The sequence below is a fragment of the Macaca thibetana genome, chromosome 14 (assembly GCF_024542745.1).
Source record: "Macaca thibetana thibetana isolate TM-01 chromosome 14, ASM2454274v1, whole genome shotgun sequence".
Classification (NCBI taxonomy): Eukaryota; Metazoa; Chordata; class Mammalia; order Primates; family Cercopithecidae; genus Macaca; species Macaca thibetana.
In genome coordinates this window covers 123193868-123217677 of record NC_065591.1, presented here as the reverse complement: position 1 = coordinate 123217677, position 23810 = coordinate 123193868, and the positions used below count along the sequence as shown (strand labels likewise).

Sequence of the window (23810 nt, the reverse complement as noted above, 5' to 3'; positions counted from 1 at the left end):
TCTTAATAAAGAAAGGTTAACATGAAAGATTGGACATTGAATGATGTGTGAAACTTCAGGCTCACAGCCTGATTTCTAGCTGCTGCTTCCCTTCCTTCCCTTCCCCCCAGGTTTGTAGGTCTTGAGCAGAATAATCCTTATTCTCCAGTGTTTATTAGATTTTCCATAAAACCCCTCGTGATAGTGGATATTTAAAGGCTCTTTAGATTCCACACGTGTAGATGTTATGAAGTGGGTCACATGGCCCAACCATTTCCTCCTCAATGTCTCATTCCACTCTCTGACCTAGAAAACGAACACACCAGCTCACACACACCCCATCTGAACTCTGTTTAATACCCGATCCCGCGCCAATACACAGACAGACCTGAGCTTCCTCTTTCTAGTAAAAGATAAATAATTTCACTGTGAATAGCTTACTATTATTCCTAACAAACGTTTCATTCACTCAACAACTATTCTGTAATAGATCCCATGTCCCAGGCAGTAATGTAATCACTATAAACGAGAGCAACAAACTCAGCAGCTTGGTGGACCCTGCATTTTAGGGGGAGTAGCAATAAATAAGAAATAAATAAATAACAGACTTCTCTTGGTGGTACAGGCTGTGAAGAAAATTAAAGCTAGGCAGAGGGATAGAAAGATGGGGGCTGAGGACATCGCTATTTCAAACAGCATGATCTGCAAAGCCTTTTTTTAAGATGGGGTACTGGAGTAGATGCATGAATTCAAGGAGGGTCTAGACACATAAGTTTATAGCAGATCTTAAGAGAGGGAAGAACATTTCTTAAGTCAAGAAGAGTCTTAGTAAGTTCCAGGAACAGCAGAGAAGTTCAGCGTTCTGCATTCACATAAGTGAGGTAGCAGTGATGTGGGGAGTGGTATAAGGCTTAGATAGGCTCCAGGTGATTAAAAAGCCTCTACGTCATCCAGATGGTTGCATTTCATTCTAAGTTTAGCCAGAAGCCACTGTGGGATTTTGAACAGAGTCACGTAATTCTTGTGAAATGGTAGCTGGGGCTACTAGACAGATAATAAATTCCAGGGCAACAGGAGTAGAAACAGCGGACCAGACAAGATGCCACCAGAAGAGCCCAGGAGAGACGGTGGTGGCCTTGCCCAGGGAGGTGGTGCTAGAGATGGTAAAACGTGGTCTGATTCAGGATAACTCTTAAAAGAAAAAACAAACGGGATTTAGCAATGAATTAGATGAAGCACAGGAGAGAATGAAAAAAATAAAAGATGTACTAGGTTTGCAGTTCCTAAGATCAGAAAGACTGAGGGAGAGGCAGGATGGAGTAGCTGGCCGTGGTCCAATGGGCCCTGTGTCAAGGGCACCGGCTGGGAGGACCCAGTTTGAATGTCATCATTAAAAGTCTCCGTAGATGAGCAACAGGATGTGTGGTCTGGAGGTCCAGAGTGAAGAAGCGTGGTCAGAACAGACGGCAGATGACTATGACAAGGAAGGGGCAGAGGGCGACAGAGCCAAGTGGCATTTCCTCCACCCTAACGGGAGACGTTGAGAAAGATGAAAAAGAAATGTCCAGCAGCCATAGCAAGGAGGACGTTCATCCAACTTTCCAGCCTCAGGGTAAGTAAGGTATTTGAGAAAAACAGCCACTTTTGAGGACTCCAGGAATGGCAATAATCCAGGGAACAGCCAAGTTTCAACTAAAGCAAAAAAGAAAACAGGAAAATAAGGGGGGAACATTCAAAGTAGAGACTGCAGATGTAAAAATGTTGCTAGCGACAGATCATAAGTCCAGAGAGTAAAAAGGTTTGGAGGATGAGGAAGAGGTTTGCAACTGGGTTAGACTGTTGGACGTCAGGATATGAGTCTAGAAAATGATGCATGGCCCTGGGGTTGAAGGTCTGTGATTTCTGAGGTGGTTGAGATAACGGAGAAGATACAATAGGGTTTGTCCTGATGGTCTCTGAGGAATAAAAGGGCAAGCATTTCTACCCTGATTGGCTTCTTTGGGAGTTGCAATGGAGAGGCTGGGCTCACGACTGAGACCCAGAAGCATTCCGGACTCTGGCACCTCCTCTGTGGACTGCAGTGGCTCATGTCATTGTTGGGAACTGGGTGATCTAACTAGGCCTATCTATGGTCCTTTGCATGCTTGTTACTATTATTTAACAACATTATTTCTTTAATATGCAAATGTTCCAGTGTCCTACTGCTGTCATAATACAGTACCAAAACGGGGGCTGAAAACAGTGGAAATGTGTTGTCCCACAGTTCTGGAGCCCAGAAGTCTGAAATCACAGTGATCACTGTGTTGGCAGCGCCATACTCCCTTTGAAACTTGTAAGGAAGTTTTCCTCCTTGCCTCTTCCTAATTCCTGGCTGTTTGCTGGCAACCTGGGGCATTTCTTGGCTTGCAGGTGCATCACTACAGCCTCTGCCTTTGTGGTCACTCTCTGCGTGTCTTCTGTGTCTCCACATAAGCATCTTTTTACCAGAACACCAGTTACATTCATTTAGAGGCACACTCTACTGTAATATGACCATGACCTCACCTTACCCACTTACTCTAGTATGACCTCACCTTACCACACTTACTCTAGTATGACCTCACCTTACCACACTTACTCTAGTATGACCTCACCTTATCTGCAGCAACCATATTTACAAATAAAGTCACACTGTAAGGTATTGGAGGTTAGGACATCAATATAACTTTTTTAATGGTGGGGAGATGGGACAAAATTCAACCCATAACACCACAGCACTGCTATTTCCAGCTTTTCTGTCTAAAAACTGCACTAAATTAAAAATAATTTGCATGTGTTCTTTTTCTTACTTACAGCTTCTGATGGGTTAGCATTTTGGATTGAGCCCTCTTGACAGGTAAATTTGTCCAAAGATGACTATTCTGAATGTGAGAGCATTTTTTCACTCATCCCGCACATTAGAGGCTGTTTGAAAGCCAGAGAAGATCAAGAAACTATTTTCACACAGATACATCTTCCTCTGACTCCATGAACCCAACAAAGCTTGTTTGAAGGTCGATTTTAGTTGTTTTAATGTTCCATCAGTCTGTTGGTTGACGCTGTTTTCATTAGAAATTCTATTATTTTAATAAATCCATCAGCGAGATTGTAAGGTTAGTTTATATGTTCATTTTATAAGGAAATCTAACCCCCCAAAAGCTTCCTAAGCCAAAACATTTCACACTGATAAGACAGCAAGTTGCCCAAATACACCCAAATAAAACCAAATAATTCAACAATGTGAATAAATGAGATTTAAGAAAAACAGATCATGAAAGATCAAGACTGCTACTCATAGTTCACTAAATTTAAACTAATGTAAGCCCTTTGACATTGGGTTAAAACGGACAGGACTCTTCCTGTGATCCCATCAGTGAATGCTGAGATCAGTTTCTAATGCCAGATGCACTGGTGTTGCCCTAGACCTGACCAGAAGTAAAATTCCCAAATGCAAAGAAGTTCCTTCTCTATTTTCACTATCACCACTCAAGCCCTGAGCCTGCCTCCGAATGCTCAGGAGATATGAATGAAGAGAAGATTTACAATTAGAGAACATTAAAGCTGCAGGAGTCTTAAACTGCCCCTTCCCCAACACATGTTATCGCAGACCCTGTGTTTACCGTTTGACTCCAGTGGAATTATCATGGAAAAATCATTTCTCCAAGGAAAAAGGGTCTGGCAACCCGAAATCTATGCATGAATTCACAGATAACCTGCTCCACAGAACCTTCTGGATGAATTTTTCTGGTGGGAAATGCATCTTCAGAGCCATGAACTATCACAACGTGCTATGCAACAATCTTCTTATGAAAAACAAAGAAATATCTTTCTTCTCACTCCCTCTCAGAAATAAAACATCTCAAGAAATGATTTGAAACCTGAAGAATCTCTAAACAGATGTATAGCAGAGGCACCACAAAAAAACTCACAATTATAGGCGGACAAAGGGGGATCTGTCCACCTATAACTGGATCTTTCAGAAGCAAGACACTGGTATATCTGCCAAAGTGTTTAAGCCACAATAAGTTTATAATGAAAGTTGGTATATGTGTGTATATTATATACACATATATGCACACATGCATGTGTACATACATATATATTCATACATAAAGAAAGTTATAACTATATACTATGCTTTGTGTGTGTTATCTCATTTTAACCTAAAACAACACTTTGAGATTGGGTAATGACGGTCCTCTTTAAATGGAGGGTGGAGAGATTACAAATTTTGCCTGCAATCAAACAAAGTGCCTGAGCCAGTGTTTGTAGATTCCTGTCTCCCACTCTGTCTTCTTTCTAGCCTACCACTCCTGGTACCTTTGAGCCAGTAAGGTCTTATGTGTTGGAGATCTTTGTCTCCAACGATTGTACTCCTAGTAAACTTCCCTGTTGCTTCCTTCTCTCTTCAGTTCACACATGCAATCTGAAATTGCATCCTAAACCCAATAAATCCTTGCTTTCCTAAAAAATAATATAAAATAATATTATTTGACCATCTATAATGATGTTGGTAGTATTACTTATTATTTATTTAGTATTAGTTATCTATTACACAGTGGGAACCCATCAACTTACTCCTGAGGAAGCAAAATGACCTTAAATAACACAAGGATAATGTTCAATTTTACTCATCAGTGGAGACTTTCAACCCAAGAGAACAAATATGCCATTACCATTAATTATCTTTTTTTTACGAGATTCCCCAGGAGAGATGCCTATTAGTAGTTAAGAAAAGAAGGAAGCACTTTGGAGTTGGTCCCTCCTGTTCCCCTGGTACTATGGCATCCAGATCCACTGACAGGCCTGTGGAATCCTCCTGGGATTGGTGTCTGCCTTGATTGGTTCAATACCACATTCCAGAGAAGTGGGTGGAAATGTTCACGGTATTATTAGCCTCCTGTGAGAAAGTCGAAGACTGCTGATACCTAAAGCCAAAGATGAACGGAAGAGCCTGGAGTAAGAGTCTTCCTCTGAACAAACTATGGAAATTGTAGGATTCTGTGAGTAGAAGGGACCTCTAGAGGTCAGCTGGGTCCCTGTGTCTCCACACCATGGACGACCTGAAACCTTAAACACTCCCAGGCCCTGTTTCTCACGCTTCAGGAGAGGGGATTCCTGTGCACCACGACCAGGAGGGACAACCAAACTCACTGGGTCTCTAGCGGGAGAGGAACTTGGCAATGAAGAATAGAAGGGACAGAACGAGACCAGCATTATGGAACAGAGGGGGATTGCCTAGGAGTCAGACACCACCCATCCTGAGTCCCAGGCTCAGCACCCACCTGAGTATGCGAGCTGGGAAAATACCTTCACTGTGCCTCTCAGCACTTTGGTTTCCTGCTCTGTAAAATCAGAGTAATAATTGTGTCCACCTGATGGAGCACCTGTGAGGATTAAATGAGGTTCTTCTGGTAAACTGCCCAGCACAGGACCTGACCCGCAGGAAACAGCTGTCCCACATGGAGTGAGAGTCAAAGCATAAGAATGCAAGGTGTGGTACAGACTAAACCAGCAGTCAGGAGAGAATACGGTGATAAATGTCAGCCAAATGCATTGAAAGCATTCACGGTCAGCAGGATGCTTTTGCACTTAGTAGGAAAACATGGCCTTTCCTTCAGCATGCGTAGCCCCAAGTGAGGGCTCACAGCCTGGGGATGGAGACTGTACTGGCTGCCGGCCCTCTCGCCCTTCTGGAAGGCATCCTTGTGCAAGACTGATTATCACTACTTTCACTATCTGTAAAACCAGGTGGTTGACCTCCCAGATCTCTGCAATCCATTCAAATTCAAGAATGCTATGCATTTGAAAGAGGGAGAAAGGAGACATTTTTCTGCAAAGCACTTATGGTTCAGATGAGGGGTGTTAGAGAACCGAGCTGGCCCCCTGTAGCCTCCTCTGGCTTTCAGTGACAACTGGCATCCTCCTACTCCTTCTGCCCCATGTTAGGTTGAGTTTTTAGTTTTCCCATTTTAGTTTTTGGCTCCTCAACAGCTGAATGTGCTTCCAGGAGCCTCCCTCCTTGGTCCCATCTGTCCCTTCTCCTCAGAGCCACAGGACACCAGCCGGATGCCTGGCAAGCCCCAAGGTGAATGCCCAGTGGCCGGTCCTGGGAGGGGGCAGCGGAGTGGGAGCAGCACAGGCTTCCTGAGTAGCATTGCTATTCTGAACGGGTGAACTCATACACAACAGATCAATAGTTACACCGCCACAGCCACTGCCAGTACACTCCACAAACAGAGAGAAAGGACGGGCAGAGCGCTTTTCTGTGTCCCTCCTTATCTTGAAAATGCTAATTTCTCTAGGGTTGACTATATCATTGTTTCTTCAAAGGCTTAAGGACTGGGTGGGGAAGTGACCCAGCAGAAGGAAGGCATGTGTCACGGGTGCAAATATTAAATAATGGACAACCAACACACCCCGTTTGTGGCCTGGACAGACAGACACAAGTTCAATGACTTCTATGTATTTGTAACCTGTCCCCAGCACCTCCACAAGAGCAGCCTCACACAGCTGCCCAGACAGAAATGACACTGAGGAAGTAACATGCCTAAGGCAAGGACAACACAAAACAATCTAGGAAAAAGGACACAGACTCCGGGGAGGAGAAGACGTGATCTCAGGCCTTCATTCCTGCAGTCATTCATGCAACAACTTTATTGAACACCTTCTATCTGCCAGACACTGCTTATACAGTGCTAACAAGACAGAGCATATATCTTCTCAAGGAATTTACAGTCCCTTTGGGAAAGACAAACCATACGCAGATAACCAAATAATGAATGGGATAACTTCGGATGGAGATGATTGTTCTGAAGAAAAAAACTGCAGGACGATATGCCAGGGTAAGACTAGTGGTAGTGGTAGAGGATTATTTTGATTTGCTATCAGGAAAGGCATCAGGGAGGGAATTCTGTGTGAGCTTAGGCCAAAATGAGAAGAAACAGCTGTCCATGGGAAGATCAGGGTACGGGTGTTCACAGCAGCGGGGACCACAAGAGGAAATGCTTTGCAGCTGGAATAAGCTGTGTTTATGGGTGTCCACAACAGAGTGAGTGAAGGGAAAGGCAGGATGAGAGTCCTTTGGATTTTATTAGCAAATTCCACAGGCCAAGCCATGTGCTGCGGATTAGGAGGCAAGCCTGGGGGAGGCATAGTTCTGCCCTCAAGAGGTTGTGGAGTAGTTGGAGGGACTACCAGAGAATCCATTTGCTTATCAAATGAAATTCCAAGCACTTTACATGACATGAGCAAAGTGCCACAGCTTCCTTCATCTAGACGGTGACTCCCTGGGTACTCTCAAGTATCAAAACCACATTTAGTCTGTGTGATTCAATGGAGTTCCACATCAAAACTCAACCTAAATTGCATACATTTCTCAGACCTTCAATTCCTAACTCACCCTAGAAAAACAACATCATCCAATCGCTAAGCCCATGGTCTAGAGGCACAACAGAATGCAGAGTTCAGCCTCTGATGCCCATCTACCAAGTGATCCCCAGGAAATAATGTACTTTACTAGCTGCTGCCTTAACTGGGGAATCTCCGAAACGTGGAAACCATTCATTGAAACTGCCAAGTGACCGGTGTGTTGATGCTTAGTGAAGGTCTCTAAGTGAATGACACCCATGCAGTTGGGCATCTGGGGCTCTGTAATTCCTCACTGATGTCTGCTCACTTCCACCCAGGAGCTAGGAGTTAGTGAAGTCCTGCCAACCCACAGAAAGCCTTCGCTCCAACAGAGGGGCTCTGCTCCAGCCACAGACAGCGTGATCGCCTACGTTTTCATGGTGTACTCTGCCTCACAAGGTCAATGATCTCTTTCTCCATGGCCAGCTTTTTCAGTTGGAGCCACGCCCCCAAAAGCCAAGTCCAGGCCATATGCCTTTCCACACCCAAACACCCAGCTCAGTGCCTGATATGGTCTGGCTGTGTCCCCACCCAAATCTCATCTTGAATTGTAGCTCCCATAACTCCTATGTGTTGTGGGAGGGACCCAGTGGGAGACAATGGAATCATCAGGGCAGTTTTTCCCACTCTGTTATCATGGTAGTGAATAAGTCTCACAGGATCTGATGATTTTATAATGGTTTCCCCTTTCTCTTGGCTTTCACTGTCTTGTCTGCCGCCATGTAAAATGTGCCTTTTGCCTTCTGCCATGATTGTGAGGCCTCCCCAGCCATGTGGAACTGTGAGTCCATTAAACCTCTTTTTCTTTATAAATTACCCCGTCTTGGGTGTGTCTTTATCAGCACTGTGAAAATGGACTAATACAGTCCCCTTCTTGAAAGAATCACTCAATAAATTTTTGATTGACCATAGTTGAAATTTGAAATAAAATGATAGAGAAATGTGGTAAGGAGATAAATTGAATATAGCTGGGGGATATTGCTGTTTGGCTTTCATTCATTTTGTTTGAGTAAGAATCTGCCAGCACACAGTGCTCATGCCATGACAAGGCATGATTCTCACTTTCCAAGAGGTGCTCTGCAGCCCAAGGGAAGAAAGAAGACAGAGAGTTAGTGAACACTGGAAAACAGGGTCTAAGCCAAAATGAATAGGGCAGACATTAAGTGCCACAGAGGAATGAGAGGAGCACAGAATTCAAAAGGTCCTGAATAGTCCTGGGAAGCCTGGTGTACAAAGTCAAGGAGCAGAGTCCTGAGCCAGCATACTGGCCTGCCACTGGATGCCTGTGTCATTTCAGGTAAGTTCCCCCTCACTGGGTCTTAACGGGGAATAATTAAGTCTACTTCAGAGAGTTGTGAGGATTAAATGTTACTGTTTACATAAAATGTTCACACAGTAACAGACCAATGATAGTACTATGCATCCCATTAACATGATTATTACCAGTGCTTCATAGTCTGGCTTCCAAGCTTCCTAGCTGTGCCACCCTCATCAAAGGATGTAAACTCTCCACACCTCAGTTTCCTCCTCTGTAAAAGAGGGATAATAATATCTCCTACACCATAGGGCTGTTATTGAAGTGTTAATGTTACGAGGCTGAATGATAGGTTAGATATTATTAAAACACTCAGATACTCCCTAACACATAGTAAGCACTCAATAAACATTGGCTAATAGTACTATTATTGCAGATTCTGTTTTACCTCACCCTTTTAAGAAACATGCCTACAGAATGTCAGCAGGAGGGCAGAAAGAGTGGGAGATTGTAAACTGTAATTCTTTTCAGGCTGTCAATGCTATGCTAATTGAAAGGTTTCCCAATACCTCCACAAGGATTGTTAGAGCTACTTGGATAAGATAAAACATTTTTTAAAAGTTTCCTCACATTAGAATCTTCTGCTGAGCATTTATTCTTTAGGGACTGCAAAAGATCCTCAAAAAATGATGTTGGTGAGAACAAAGCAGAATAAAATGAAATTAGAGCAAAAAGTCCTCTGCTGGTTATGAAGAAAACTACAAGTATCACCACCATCACCCAATCACCCATAAGAAGATGGATATGGCGGCCCTCCAGGCCACAGCACAGGTGCTCTGGTCTCCCCTAGCTGTGGTTCCTTACCGCTTAGTCATATGATTAGCCAAAGAAGAAAAAAACAAACAGAAGAAGAAAGAAAGAAAGATGGAAAGAAGGAAGGAAGGGTCCTCTGTCCCCCTACACACACACAATACAAAGCAAAAAGAAAATAACTCAGAACTCTGAACTACTAGATTGTTGCAACCTACAGTCAGGTTATGTGAAAATGTAGCAATTTTTATGCAAACAAAATACATTCTGAAATTCCTACTTGCCTCTCTGCACACAGAACAAGAAAATGCAAGGCCTGTGTTTGAGAGTTCAGGGACTTCCACTCCACCAAAGTCCATCCCAGCAGGGCAGCCCTTCCCTGTTCTAGTGCATCAGAGTCTGAGAAGAAGGGCAATCCTGAGAGGCCTGAGCATCCTCCAAATGGTTATTACACCTGGTGCCTGATTCACATCCTCGGCCAGGCCCACGGTCAAGGGCTGATGTGGCTCAGACCCTAGCTCATCTAATCCCTGCCCTGTAGTGCTCCATCCACTGTGAGGGCCTTTCTCTTGCATATCAGGAAGACATTCAGCCCCTGAGGCTGGCACAGAATGACAGGAGATGTTCCAGAAGGAACTTGGCTGGGTTGGGGCCAATTCAAGGGTCCAGAAAGGAAGCTCCACCATGTTCCCATCTCCATCCATACCCAAACCATACCACTGTGTGGAGAGCACATGTGAAAATGCAAACAAACATTAGTGCTGAACGAGACAGAGAAAGGGACTGGCAGAACGAGAAAAAAAGAAGCATGAAAGGGAAGACAAAGAAAGATAAGTCAGCCAGTACATGATAATGCGATTTCAAAAAGAAGCTACTCCTAACCCAGGCCTGTCCCGGGATTCAGCCTCTGCTGAATACAGCCACCCTCTGGACAGTCCTGATTTTCAGAAGCCTTGAAGACTACCTCTGGAAACCAGATCCTGGCCTCAGACAGAGGGTCTCTGTCTGCCAGGACCCACTTCCTGTTCATTTATCTTCAAATCTCTACAGAGCTACCTCACACCTTTTCCTTGAAAAAAAAAAAAAAAAATCCCATTTGTATCTAAAATGTTCCCCATATGAGAATGTCTCTGTCCCTGGGAGACCCTCCTTGCAGTCAAGGACTAAGGACAAAGAGGGCATCCAGAGAACATTAAATTTCCTTGATTATTACTGCTTTAGACATTCATTTTTGGTTTTTTATTTAAGTAGTCTGAAATCACTGCATATTTGTAACTCCCCTGAAATCCACTTTTAAAGCAGATACACAATCATTTCAGAGTGGGGGAAGCTAGTTGCTTTATTTTTTCCCAGAAGAGTGGAAGAGGTGGGTCTCATAAGCCAACACATAACTAGGAGTTCACCAGAGCCATGAGGATAAGCTCTCCCTAGACAAAGGATCACAGGATGTTTGTAGCCCTCCATGGGTCCCTAAATTACACACTTCCTTTGGCAATATCCTGATAATTCAGCTCTGTATTGACATTGCCTCCTCTTCACCATTTTCTATCCTATAGATACTGCCTTAAGTATACAGTCCACAAACAACCCAATCCTAGAAGAAGTCATCAGAGGGGCAAAACAGTGGGCAATGGCACCAGGGTTATCTTTCCGGAAATCTTCATGTGCAAAGGACAAGAACATTGCCATGTTGCCTTGTGGTTAGTTCTGTTGCTTAGTTTGGAAAACTTTATTTAAGAGGGCAGACGAAACCAAGGAGAGGCAGGGAAATCGTTCCCATGAACCTTCTTAACTTCTACCTCATGCTTATTTTCTTATAAAATTCCAGAAAATAAAATTTCCCATTGCAATCATTAAGTGTGTTGCCCTCATATGAGAGGTGTGGTTTATCAACACTGGAAATTGAGTTACCATTTCTGCAGGCAAGGTAATCAGGGAGATGGAATCATTCTACCTTACACAAAGCATAACCGACATTCTTCTTCTCCTCCTCCTCCCCCAGTGCCTGTAAGCCTTAACCCCAGAAGCCAATCAGGACCCAACCCAACACTGAAACCTAGTTTCTCTTCAGTAGACGAGTTTTGCACGTACTGTTTTGGTGGACAGCAGGAACAGAACACAGTTCACCACAGTAAATGCCATTTTCCACGGACAAATCAGACTCCATGACTCGGGCCTCAGAAAGCCACGTTCAGACAGGAGAAAGCACCTCTGTCTGCTTACCAGCTCACGCCATGAGGGCACCCCAGGAAAGCCCGGGCACAGTCAGACCCAGGACAAAACAGCGGCTCTCCCAGAGTGCAGGAGCCAGGGCTGGCAAAGCCCCATGGCATGGGCAAGTGGGGGCATTCACTCCAAGCCAGACCCCTCCTTTGGGACTCATTAACTTCAGAGAAGACTGCTCACGGGGAGCCCCTCCAAGCCCCCTGTCACCACGGCCACCAGGCTCAGGCACAGACAGTGCCAGGGACAAGTCCCTCAGTCTCAGCGACCACCTGGTCCAGCCACCCCTCACCCTTAACAAGTGCCTGAGCCGCAGAGGCCAGTTTTTGGGAAAAAGCTCACCGCCAGAACCTGAGCCTTTCCCCATGAATGCCACATTCCCGGGCAGAGCTCCCAGCGCAGCCATGAATTGTGCAGCCCAGGGAACCAGCGACCTCTCCGCCAACCCAGGCACGACTCAGTGCACACACCTGCACCCCTGCCCCTTACCCCCACCCCATACAAATCATCAATTCGTAGAATAATGTCAGCTCCCTACCTGAGGGTGGCGCTCTCCCCCTGCCGGACCGTCACGTTGTCCATAGCTTTGGGGAAGGTGGCATCTCCGCTGCGCACGGGCACTCCTGTGGGTACAAGGAACAGCAGCCTGAGAGACACGACCACGAGGCACTTCCAGGGCAGGAACAGGTACCCACAGACCCCCATCCTCGACAGCCACAACTTCCCAGAACTCCGGCAGCCGCACGGCACACGCCCCCCGGGCGAGCACAGGAAGTGGGTGGGGTGCGGAGCGAGCGCGGGGACGGAGCGGTGAACTAGCGGCGACCGGGAGGCGCGGGGAGGAGAAAAGCGCGCAGACTCCTCCAAGTCTAATATTCCTCCCCCAAATCCAGCCTCGGCTTGCCAGCCTCGGAAAACCAGTTCCACGGCGGGCGGCCAAAGGGGGCTCCCTCCTTGCGGCTTCGGCCCGGAAGGTGGCCGAGGAGGGGGACGCGCGAGGCAGGTGAAAGGTGTGGGCGCGCCTCAGGAGCCGCTTCTTCCCAGTGGCAGTTCAGACAGGGCACTTTGGAGAGGAGTAAGCACTTTGGTACCGGAAGGGGACGGGGTGGGCTTCATCCAGCCACCCAGAGGCGGTCTGCAGTCCCTCAGTTCCAACAGGGGGAATCCAACACTTTGTAAGTTTCCGAGCCGGGCTCGCCACCGGAAAACAATCGGAAACAATAGCAGATGGGAAGTGGAGCTCGCAGGAGGCGCAGGGGTGGCGCGCGGAGGAGACGGCCGCGCGGGCTTCGTTCAATCCGGACCCGGGATCCTGCGGCAGCCGCCTCGGTCAACTTTCTCGGAGCCCAAATGCGCGCTGCAGCCGCGGCTCTCCGGCCGGGCTCGGCGGGGCAGGAGCTGCGGCGGTGGCAGAGGAAGGAGCGGCCGGGCGGCGGGAGCGGACCGCGGCGGCCCCTAGCTCGCTAGCTCGCTGGGGAAGGCGCGGCGCAGCCGGCACCGGAGCCGCGCGGACGCCAAGCTCAGCGGCCGCCCCCGGCCTCCGCGCCGCCTTCCTCCCGGGAGCAGCCCCGACGCGCGCGGGCCCCGACCGCCGGGGTTGTCATGGCAGCAGCTCCATCCCTGACCGCCACTTTCTCCCGGTGCCGCCTCGGAGCGAGCGGGCGGGCTGGCGGCGCGGATTGCGCTCTCATCCCGGCGGGCGGGCGCGGGGCGCAGGGCGCGGGCGCCCACCTTAACCCCCGCCGCGCCGGTCCCCGGCTGTGCACCAGCCCAGCCCAGGCCAGGCGTTTAACCATTTACGCGCTTCCAAATTAGGAAAAAAAGCAAAGTTACCGTGCAACCTTAATCAGCCCCAGACTTGAGATATCTTAAAAAGGGTCACAAACTAATTAACTGGGAAAGGAACACCCTGCAGCATGCATACATGCACCTTTAAAATGATCAGATTAATTCCGTTGGCATTCAGAGTAAATTCAGAGTGTTGGGAGGATGTTTTAGAAGAACCTCATAGTTATTCAGTAGTACAGCACCCACCCAGCAGCCCCCAAAAAGCTGCTCAAAACCCCAGAGACTCAACACTACCATTCTAGAGATCTGTCATATATAAAAACAAATCCAAAATCACAGAAGCCTCTTAGTGTGCGAAACTGGAAAAATCGCATCATCAAAATGTTGGTCAAGTTCAGACACCCACTTACATTCTTTATTCTTGTTTTGTCGCCATTAAAAGATGCTGGGCCTGCAAAAGTGCTCACTTGGGTGGATGAGTGTGAGCCACTTGCTGTATTTATACAGCAGACTCCCAGTTTTCCTGGGCCTCACGCTCTGGCACAGCTGATTTCATCTTTAAGAGGTGTGTTTCTCAAATTCTTGAAACCCAGGGAGAGACTGCATTTGCCTCGGTCCCTGTCACTTCTCCTCTCTGGCTGCTGCTGGTCCTCCTGTGCCTGTATTATTATTTCTTCCTTAACTTCGGCTCTGAGGGAATGGCCTGCGTTTCCTTTCCCTGGCTGGGCCTGGTCCTTGTGCAAGGGGGAAGCACAGAGCAGCCCAGCAGGCACAGTGGTGGTGACATTAATAATGCTCCCTTCTCAGGGATTCCCAGAGCCCGGCTCCAGCCCTGACCCACATTCTCCTTGGGGATAGAGAGGAGGCAACAGTGACTTTGTTTTTCCCCTGGACTTTCTGTCAAACACAACCAGGAAGCTTTTTGTTGTTGTTGTGAACAACTGTTAAATAACAGAAAAAATGTTCTTCCAAAAAGCTATCCAGCATGAAAGAGACTGAACCATTATAACTGAGTCATATAACCATAAGGGCTCATTCTGGCAACCATGGAGCAGTACCAAACACTTACATGTAGATAACACGTTGGAGAGGACACAAACATTTCACCAATCAAATCTCCCTCACACTAACTATTTTATGGAGATAGGACAGAAGTAGGCTTTGGGGAAATGGAAACCACACTCTTGGGTAACAAAGAAAGACTAAGAAGGCTTGGCTTTCCATTGTCATAGCTGACTAGAGCGTGCTCAGCCAGCAAGAGTAAAGCGACTTTACAGTGAATATCTCAAAATACTTTGTATTAACTCATCATTGGGCCAATTGTTCCCTCCTCTGGTGACTTTTCTGATATTAAATTCTCTGGGAAACTCATCTGCTACTTTTGGCCACTGGGGATCATTTGATGTATAACACCAAAACTATCAGTTGTCAACTTATGGCTGCAATAAATGACTTTACCATCAGGAATAAACAATTACATCTGTGGGGAGCAGAAGAGCTTTGTTTGTATTTTTGAAAGGAAAGGAGGAAAATTAACCTATTTTAGCACTAGTTCATTCTTGGAAGACTCTATTATAGTGTCTCCATTTTCCAGTGGGCAATTGTGGAAATAGGAAATTGAATAACTTCACCACGTTAAGATAAATATGATGATACACTAAAGCTGTGAGATGATGTTTGCCGACTTTCAGTCTGCTGAATTTGCTTCTTCTCCACAAGCCAAGGGGTCACCTCTAATAATTCATCCATTCACTTCAACCATCGCTCATACTCCCCCCGCAACCCCTCTTCTTAAACACATCCTCACCACAACAAGTGGAAACAAATGCCCGTCATGGGGAAAGGACAGGGGCTCATTCTGAGCTTTAGAGTCATTTCCCTCCAGGCCTGAGAATGGCAGGGATGATTCCTTTCATGGTAAATGCTAATCCTGGCTCTTGCATCCAATTTTCAGGTAGGTACAAATGAGCATTAGTTTTTGCATCTAGGGATGTGGATAATGACAACAACAGGCTTTCCCGAGGGGCCTACATACATGATTAACTCTACAGGAAAATACTTAGAAATCCATTTAAGATGGAAGATGCTTTATTAATACATTTTCCTGCCATTGCTTCATTAGTATGTCTGGGCAGGAAAATAATTCTTCGTACAGGCTCTTTGAGATGTTTGGTTGCTACCAGTCTGCATGCAGTTGATCTAAGACAATCAAACCACCTTTGTCTCTGCCCGTGAAGGGAGAGTGCTAAGCTGAGCAATCCAGCAGTTGCAGCAGAAAACCCAGCCGAGCTCAGGTAACTCACAGGGAGGACAAAGAAAAGGCACTTGCAACCTCATACCTGCTTCGTGGGCCCAGGGATCCAAACTTTATTCAAACATAGAAGTTTAGAAAGTGGTGAAAGGTCAGAGATGCCCACATAATTAACAAGACAAAATCCATTTTATTCAAACCGGCTATTGAAGTGGTTTGAAAGGATGAAGATCAAAATCATATGTCAACTCACTTCCCAGCCCTTAATCCCTAAATATAACCAACACTTAGTGGCTTATCTTATATCCTGTCTCCTGCTTCATAAAAACTGCTGGATTTATTTTATTTTTCTCAGCATATCTGAGTTAATGAAAAGGGATGACATTCAAAGCAATTTCATTATTTGTGTTCTTTATAGAAACAACTTCCTTTCTGCCTCCTTGAAAGCAGATTCCTAACGAGCGCCCACTTCCACCCTCTTTCCCACCATCTCCCTCTCCTTCCTCCCTTCCTTCTTGCATACACATATACTGTACACATAAATCAACTTGTCACAGCTTGTCTCTGTGCTGACAGCTGTAATTGCTTCAGGTTATAAAAATATCTATAGGACAATGCCTTTCAAGCTCACAAACATGTACACACATCCGCACTCCCTGAGCAAAAGGAAACAATCATATTCCCTTTAATAATCCTGGGACTGCAAAGGAGGGAGGAGGGAAGAGCCTGCCATGCCGACTCTGGACGGTTGGCAGGCAGGTGAGGAAGCAGTAGATGGAGGCTTCAGGCAACCCTGGCATCTGTACACTGAAGCAGGGCTGGAATAGAGAAGAACTCCCAATGAAAGAGAAATTAGCTGTTGTTTCTGTTTTACTCCATGTTACCCAGAGCAAGCTGGGACCAGCTAAAGAGCTGTCACTATTCCATACACACAAGAGACCAAAAGAGGAGCACTAGCTTAACAAATGCCAGCTCTGCTTCTCCTTGTCTAAAAAGGCTAAAGGCTCCCCTCTCCTGGTGGAGATCTCACATAGGAGTGCAGGCAAGAAGATGGGAAATGCAGGGCAGTTAGAGAGTGGTGTGACATCAAATAGATATTGGAAGATTTAATCAGAAAAGGAGGCATAAATCTGGATAAAGAGATGCCTCGAGGGCAGTAGGGAAGGGCTGGGAACTGGAAAAATATATGCTATTTTTTGCTCCTCTATGAATACAGGATCAAAATAAAATCATGGTTCATCTGGGCTATAGTCCAGCATGTTAGGATTTCAGCAGAAAGAGCAAAGGGGCAACTTGAAAAGGGGAAGAGTGCTCCAGGGAGAGAAAAGAGGTCACAAATAGAGAGAATTGAGAAGGAGGATATGAAGGAATGGCAAAGGTGAGGCTATCTATGGACTTTAAACCCATAAAACTTTATAAGAGATGCATAAAGCAGAGAGGTGGTGGGTAGAACAATCGGAGGGAGACAGAAAAGTCAGCGGGAACAGGATGAACAAGCCAAAATCAAAGTGCCGATGCAGCGAAAGGCAGGTGCCCAAAGGGGACAGCCTGAGAACCAGGGGTCTTTGGGGCAGAGTCTTTCCTTTTTGTCTAAGTTTTGGGTCATGATAAGACCCTGGACTCATAACATCACAGAATGATACATTCAGAAGGGACCTTGGAAGATCTTTAGTATAATCCATTCATGTCTTAAGTGAAGGACTGAGCCCCAGGAGGGAGGAGGAGTGATCACAGGAGCATAAAGTTTATACACTGACCAATCCAGACTGGAACTCAGAACTTCTGACTCCTACACCAGGGTTCATTCTACTCCACCTGTCAGGTAAGAACAATATTTAAGAGCTAACCAATACAATAACTCCTGCCGTTGCATCATCTGTGGCCAAGAGAGAGACACACAGAGGAGAGTTTACTGCGACTGCCCAGAATCACTTTGGGTATATAATTATTTGGTTGAACTCAAATTAGTTAATAAACCAGCAAACGGATTTTGAGTTCCTCGTGTATATCAGGAACTGTGTTGAGAGGTACAAAAATAAAGACATGCCCCCTGCCCTTGAGTTGCATGTGGTCTAGTGCTATTGGGTTTGTCAGTGGTTTTATTTCTATTAACATTCATGAAAATTAAATGAACTCCATCCTGCACTCCCCTATAAGCCCTTGAGAACTTTCTCATTGCTGAGACAAAAAAGCTGAGGTTTCCCTAGCCTGTGGGAAGCAATTTGTCTCATTACGCTTGTCCGGATTCCCAGGCACAATCTTGGTTCTCTAGCTTTATTGAAAGGGGCATTAGGAGGGGTGGGGTGCTCTGAAGAACTTCTAAATATTGGGAAGCCCTTCATCAACTCAACAGGGTCAGTGAAAGCAATGAATGGGAGAGACAGAGACAAAAGTAACATGGACCTCCCCTGCATAAAGTGCACTTCCAGCAGGGGAGACGGACATTCAGCAAAGAATTTTATGAAATAGTGGATACACAATTGTGATGAATGCTGTGAGAAAAAAAAAAAAAAAAAGGAAAGGATAGGAGATTCTCATCATGTCTGGAAGATCAGGAAACTTTTCCCTAAGGAAATGACATTAAACTGGACTTAACAGTGAGGGGGAGATGAAGGGATGGGCAAGCATGGGCAGGAATCTCGTGGGTGGCAGAAGACGGCACAGACGCTACACGACCCAAGACGGGAAGGAGCATGAGCAGAAACTGCCTCAACAGCCTCAGACGGTGTTCACGCAAACTAAGGATGGGCACCTCGGGAGTGCTCTGTGTCTCGCTGAAAACCTCTAATGCCATCAATGTTCTGTGTTCACGCAGTCACAGATTTATTCAGTACATATTTATCCAATAAGAAGGACCGTGACCTTGGGTTTTAGACTCAGACCAGAAGTCAAATATTCACTCTCTCCGTTACTAGCTGTGGGACCTTGGGGACATGCCCTAACCTAATCTGTAAAATAGTGGTCCTCATGGTTAACTACTGCTCAGTACTGCTGTGAGGATGAGATGAGGGAGTAGCTGCAAAGAGTTTAGCACAGGCCTGGCTGCTCGCAGGCTTCTCACGCTGGGACTGGTAGGAGCTGCCATTGGCTGTGCTTCCCTCATTCTGAGTCAGCCTACAGGTGACATTCATGCGGAGAACCCAGGAGCAGACTGCTGAGTGCAGGCCCTGGGAATGCTCTTAGAGTTCACAGCATAAGGGGGACAGAGCAGGAACGTCATGCTGAGATGTAGTTAGAGGAGGAAGTAGCACAGCCTCTAGACCACCCACAGCAGGAAGAGCTGTGGCCCCCAGCTCCCAGCCCACTGTCAGGCCTCTGTTCTCTAGGCCTGTGGGAAACAGCCTGTGCTTGCAAAAGAGGAGACAGCTTTCTCTTTCAGTAGCAGCCTGGGAACTTTGAAAGTACAACAGAAAAGTAGCCAATCCACCTGACAAAAAGGCAGGACACCTCCATCCCATTATAAAGTGAGCCACAATGTCTGACCTCCTTCCAAGAGCCTTTAAGCCCTTCATTGCTCCCATGTGCCCGATGGCTGAATCCAAAGCTTCTTCAACCATGCAAGGCCCAGCACACTCAGGTCTCCATCTTAAATGAATCACTAGATAAGAACATCTTGGGCCTGCCTCATCTTTCCTAATTCCTACATTCAGGGATTGGCATTGTAGCCTCTGTGGAAGAGTTACCTGGAGACATTCATTCCTGAGCCCAGCCAGAGTAGGGAAGTGGCTTCTCAAACAGAAACAGCCCTAGGAATGGCAATTTTATCAAGTACAAATTTGGAGTTTAAAACCCCAAGTTCACTGTCAGAGGAACTTGGTTTACTTCTACCCCTGTCCTCCATTCTCCCTAAACAATCACCTAGAACTTCTGTCTCTGTTTGACCTTTTCCCTTCATTTTCTTTAGAGGTTTTGTTTCTTGTTCCCCATCCAAGAACAACAGCAGACAAAGTAAATTTTAATGACATAAGAATTTGCATAATAACATATGGGTCCAACTGTACTTTTTATTGGAGGTGACATTTGTGCAAATACATTTTGTAAACCAGAAGACCTGAATTCTAGTTTCAACTCAGCCTGTTGTTTTATCACCTTAGATAAGTCACAGTTTGTTTTTGAATTTTTAGCTCCTTCGTTTGTCAAAAAACAAACAAAATCTTCATGATTTGTGGGTCACTGAGAAGGTCTAATGACAAATTCACTCAAACGAGTTGACGCACTTTTGCAGAATTAAAGGAACAATTTCAGAGTACGGTGACAGCTTAGTAAGAGTGTGGGATCCAGGGTCTGGAATTCCAACCCCAAGTCTGCCCCTTACCAGCTCAGTGGAATAGCTCTGCTCTCTTCCTCTTGCCTTCTAAATGAGGAGTTTAGATGAGCTGGCTTCCTAGAATGTTTCCAACTCTAATAGTCTAGGATTATAATGCTTCTCAACACTCTTATCAAATTCACTCATCAGTCCTTCCTGCACAGAAATAGCCCTTCTTATATGGCCTTCCATTCTTCCCATTCATCTAGGTAACCACTTCAGAATGTAGAAAACTGTTGTACAAAGTAATTAATGAGCTGCCCTGGATCTGAGGCAAGCGATGGAAGAGTCAAGATGATTAAAAGTCTTCCGATAAAGGGTTTCTTTAAGGAAAAGAAAATCCCACAATGCAACCAGCAATGTTAATCTTCAATAAATATGCTGTTAATATTTAACTGGCATTTATTTAAACTTACAGTAACTGTCCTATTAAATCTAAATTAATTGCCCATTTGGGAATCTTCCCCTAAAGCCTAGCTGGGACATGGCTGTCTAGATACATTCTATGCTAGGCATCCAGCCATAAAGAGAATATTTAAACCCTCCTTCCAGGACTAGACTATTGGAATATCCGGGTCAGAAGAGCTTTAGAGGTCTATGGGACTAGTTGCACACTCTCTGTCATTTAACTTTCTGTGGCCGTACTTTTTTTTTCTTCTCTCCAGTAAGGGATTTTCTCTGTTTACTGTATCTACCTCTTTCCTCTTTTTTCTTTTTATTTGGATTCTCTCTCCTTTCTGTTAGTGTTTGTTTCTTCTGGACCTCATGTTTTAGACTCATTCTGCTGTGTTTTATCTCAGTCTCCCCTGAGTTTCTTAAAAAAGCCATTTAGGCATATGTTCATAGCATATTCTGTACACACACGGATACATATACATACATATAATTTTATGTGTCACAAAGAACATTTTATAATAGCAGTTGTATATAAAAGGCTAAGTGCCGTGAAATAATTCCTGAGTCACGCTGCTTTAGAAGGGGCAGCAAGAGTGTAATTGGGTAGAACTGATCTTTGCTATCCCTGAAATCAATCAATATTTTTTATTAGAAATGTAGACCTGGCTGAACTTCTGTGACGTTATTTTGCTGGGATTGTAACCCATTTACATTTCCACACCAAACATATACAGACACACCACAGCAGTTTCATCAGATCAGTTGACTACTGAGACGTGGATTTCAAACAAACACCTAATTAGATGGGTTAGTGTTCAAACTGAGTTAACTTCCAACCAACACATCAAGGCTGCACAAAATCTGAACTTTCCTCGGGGAAGTGGGAACTAGATGAGACTAAAATCATTCACTCTAAGGTTCCTAAATGTTTAGTTTACCGAGTTTGATGTATAAATGTTCACTGTTTGCTCTGCAGGCTCTGGGACAGGAATGGTGGTACGGAGGGGACAAAGCACCAATGAGGAGTAGGTGAAGTGGTGAGAAGGCACCCACACATTTTAAGAAGATAAACATGCTCTCAACTGTTTGCTCGTGGAAGGCTTGAATTTGTACTGCCCTAGAAGTCAAGTTTCTTTGTATTTCTAGCTAAACTAATACCCAAACTATCCACTTCTTTTTTTCTTCTTCAATTTAAAGCATCTTTACTTTATTGACTCTGCCAAACTTATTGACTCTTACAAAGAAGTAATAAAATGCATTTCTATATGCTTGTGAATCACTGTGACTTTCACCTTGTTGGTCCACCTGTATGCGTTACCATCATGAGTTCAGGGCCTTTCTAAATAAGGTAATCGAGGTTGCCCTTGAGGCATCACAGCCCTGTGCTTCTTTCCCAACCTGGGGTTGACATGGGCAGTACCTCCCAGAAAGAAATGATTTCCCTAAAGCTTTGGTATGCTTTCCTTCTCTAGCTTACCACAAAACTACCAGTGAATGCTGCAGGTTGTGAGAAAGGAGCCACTTGTGAGTGTCTTAGGAAAGTGAACTTATGTGCTGTTCAGGTAGCTTTGAACCTGAGGGAGGCAGAATTTGGAAAATGTTGTCAGCATGCATGTGAATAAACCACAACACAGGAAATAATCTACCTTGGCTTTCACAACAGTTTTGACAAGGTGTCAGGATCACAGATACCTTTTAGAAAAGCGCATGATGAGAAGACTATCTTTTTTTTTTTTTCAAAGGCAGAGAGTTGCTTAAAGCTAAGATCTAAATCAAGGGTAGATAGACATGTTTCTATATGGGGAAGTATTAATACTAGATTCCCCAAGGGACAGTTGCTAGGACAAATCAAATTTAATATTTTTACCAATGGTCTGTCAAAGGGAATTCATAGAGAACTCTCCCAAGTTTGCAGAAGACATTAGGTTCCTTTAAGTAATTAAATCTTCAGCTGACATGGATGAGCTGCAAATAATCCAGAAAGTTATTTGGATATGTGGAAAAGTGGCCAAATATAATGGAAGACACTTTAGAAAAAATAATCTAAAGTATGCATATAAGTTGCTGGCATAGAGGCAGTCAATGAAGAGACAGTGATGTGGAAGGGATCCGGCATGAATGCTGGAGTTAATGGCTTTGACTTTGTGTCCACGTTCCACAAATTACCAGCCTGACCTTGGAAAATGTTCTTACCTGTCAGAGTCTCATTTCTCTCCTCTATTAAAAAGGAATAATACCTACCTCTTATATTTGCTGTGAGGGTTAAATGAAATAATTTATGTAAAGTACCAGTGAAGTACCTGGGCTGTAGTACCAACTCCACAAATGGTTGCTACTGATTATTCTTTTACAACCCAGGAAAGTAATCTTGGAATCAGTGATGGCTAGCAGTTCCCAAGCTATGATCCTTACAGCGCATATTGGAGCATGATACTATAGATTATTTTCTGCAGATATCAGGAATTTTTACCAAAAAACAAGTGTTGGCCCAAATATTTTTATGAAAAACAATAAAAGGGTATTAGAAAAAATAGAAACAGAGAAAGAAATGTTATTTTTACACAAAATTGTCCCATAAAAATTATCCTAGTATTGCTTAGAGTAGTTATCATTGTAGCTCACAAATAATAAACTTCATGCAACCAATCGCTGAAGTCAGAAACTGAGTCACTTTTAATCTCTTCCGTCTTATTGCTGCCCCTCATAACCCAATCTGTCTCTCTCTCTCACTCTTCTTCCTGGGTTCTTCCTCCAAAATATATTTTATATCCATCCGCCTTTCTCAACCTCCACTGCCTTGCCTGGCCCAAGCCAAGATCTCCTTATTTTCTTATCTGGATTCCTGAAATTCATCTTATGTGGATGTCCTCCTTCAGCTCTTGCCAGCTCTGTTTCAGTCTCCACATTGAAAGGAAGATTTCCTGAAATCTGACCTTGTCACTGTCCCGATTAAATCTTTGGTGGCTCCATACTGCAATTTGAATAAAGCCCCAAGTCCTTTCTGTGGTTTCTGAGCCCTCAGGATGTGGCATTTGTGTATTTTCAGCTTTAGCAACTACTTCTTCTTCCCTTTTGGAACCACGTCAGGTTTTGTTTTATAGTATTACAACTACAATTCCTCAGAGGTTCTTCTTTCTCAGTTGAGGGACTTTGCATGTTCCACTTCCTGCAAAGGATGCAGTCCCCATGTTCTCAGGCTGAGTTGTCTTCACCCTTCTTGGTTCTGATTGGCTCATGAAGGTCTCACTATGCTGTCCACTGGACTTGGCATATGCCCACTACATCAGTGCCTCGCATAACTTTCAGAATACATGTAATGGTCTAATTTCTGTCTTTTTCTCTGTTACATTCCTGAAGCCTAACACAATGCCTGG

At 44.9% G+C, this 23810-nt stretch overlaps 1 protein-coding gene and 1 pseudogene across 6 annotated transcripts in view; one reads left to right on the top strand and one right to left on the bottom strand.

Annotated features, from left to right (window-relative positions):
* NTM (neurotrimin) overlaps positions 1-23810 on the bottom strand; it is a 1177876-nt gene that overhangs the window by 416323 nt on the left and 737743 nt on the right. For 4 of the 6 annotated variants that reach the window (XM_050755983.1, XM_050755984.1, XM_050755985.1 and 1 more), the window contains one exon: positions 12234-12318. In XM_050755983.1, the coding sequence (XP_050611940.1) occupies positions 12234-12318 (85 nt within the window). Of the gene's footprint in view, positions 1-12233; positions 12319-12786; positions 13218-23810 lie in introns of those variants that run through there. The other 2 variants (XM_050755989.1, XM_050755986.1) reach the window with 2 other exon arrangements.
* LOC126934984 (60S ribosomal protein L37-like) overlaps positions 1-23810 on the top strand; it is an 843215-nt pseudogene that overhangs the window by 625188 nt on the left and 194217 nt on the right.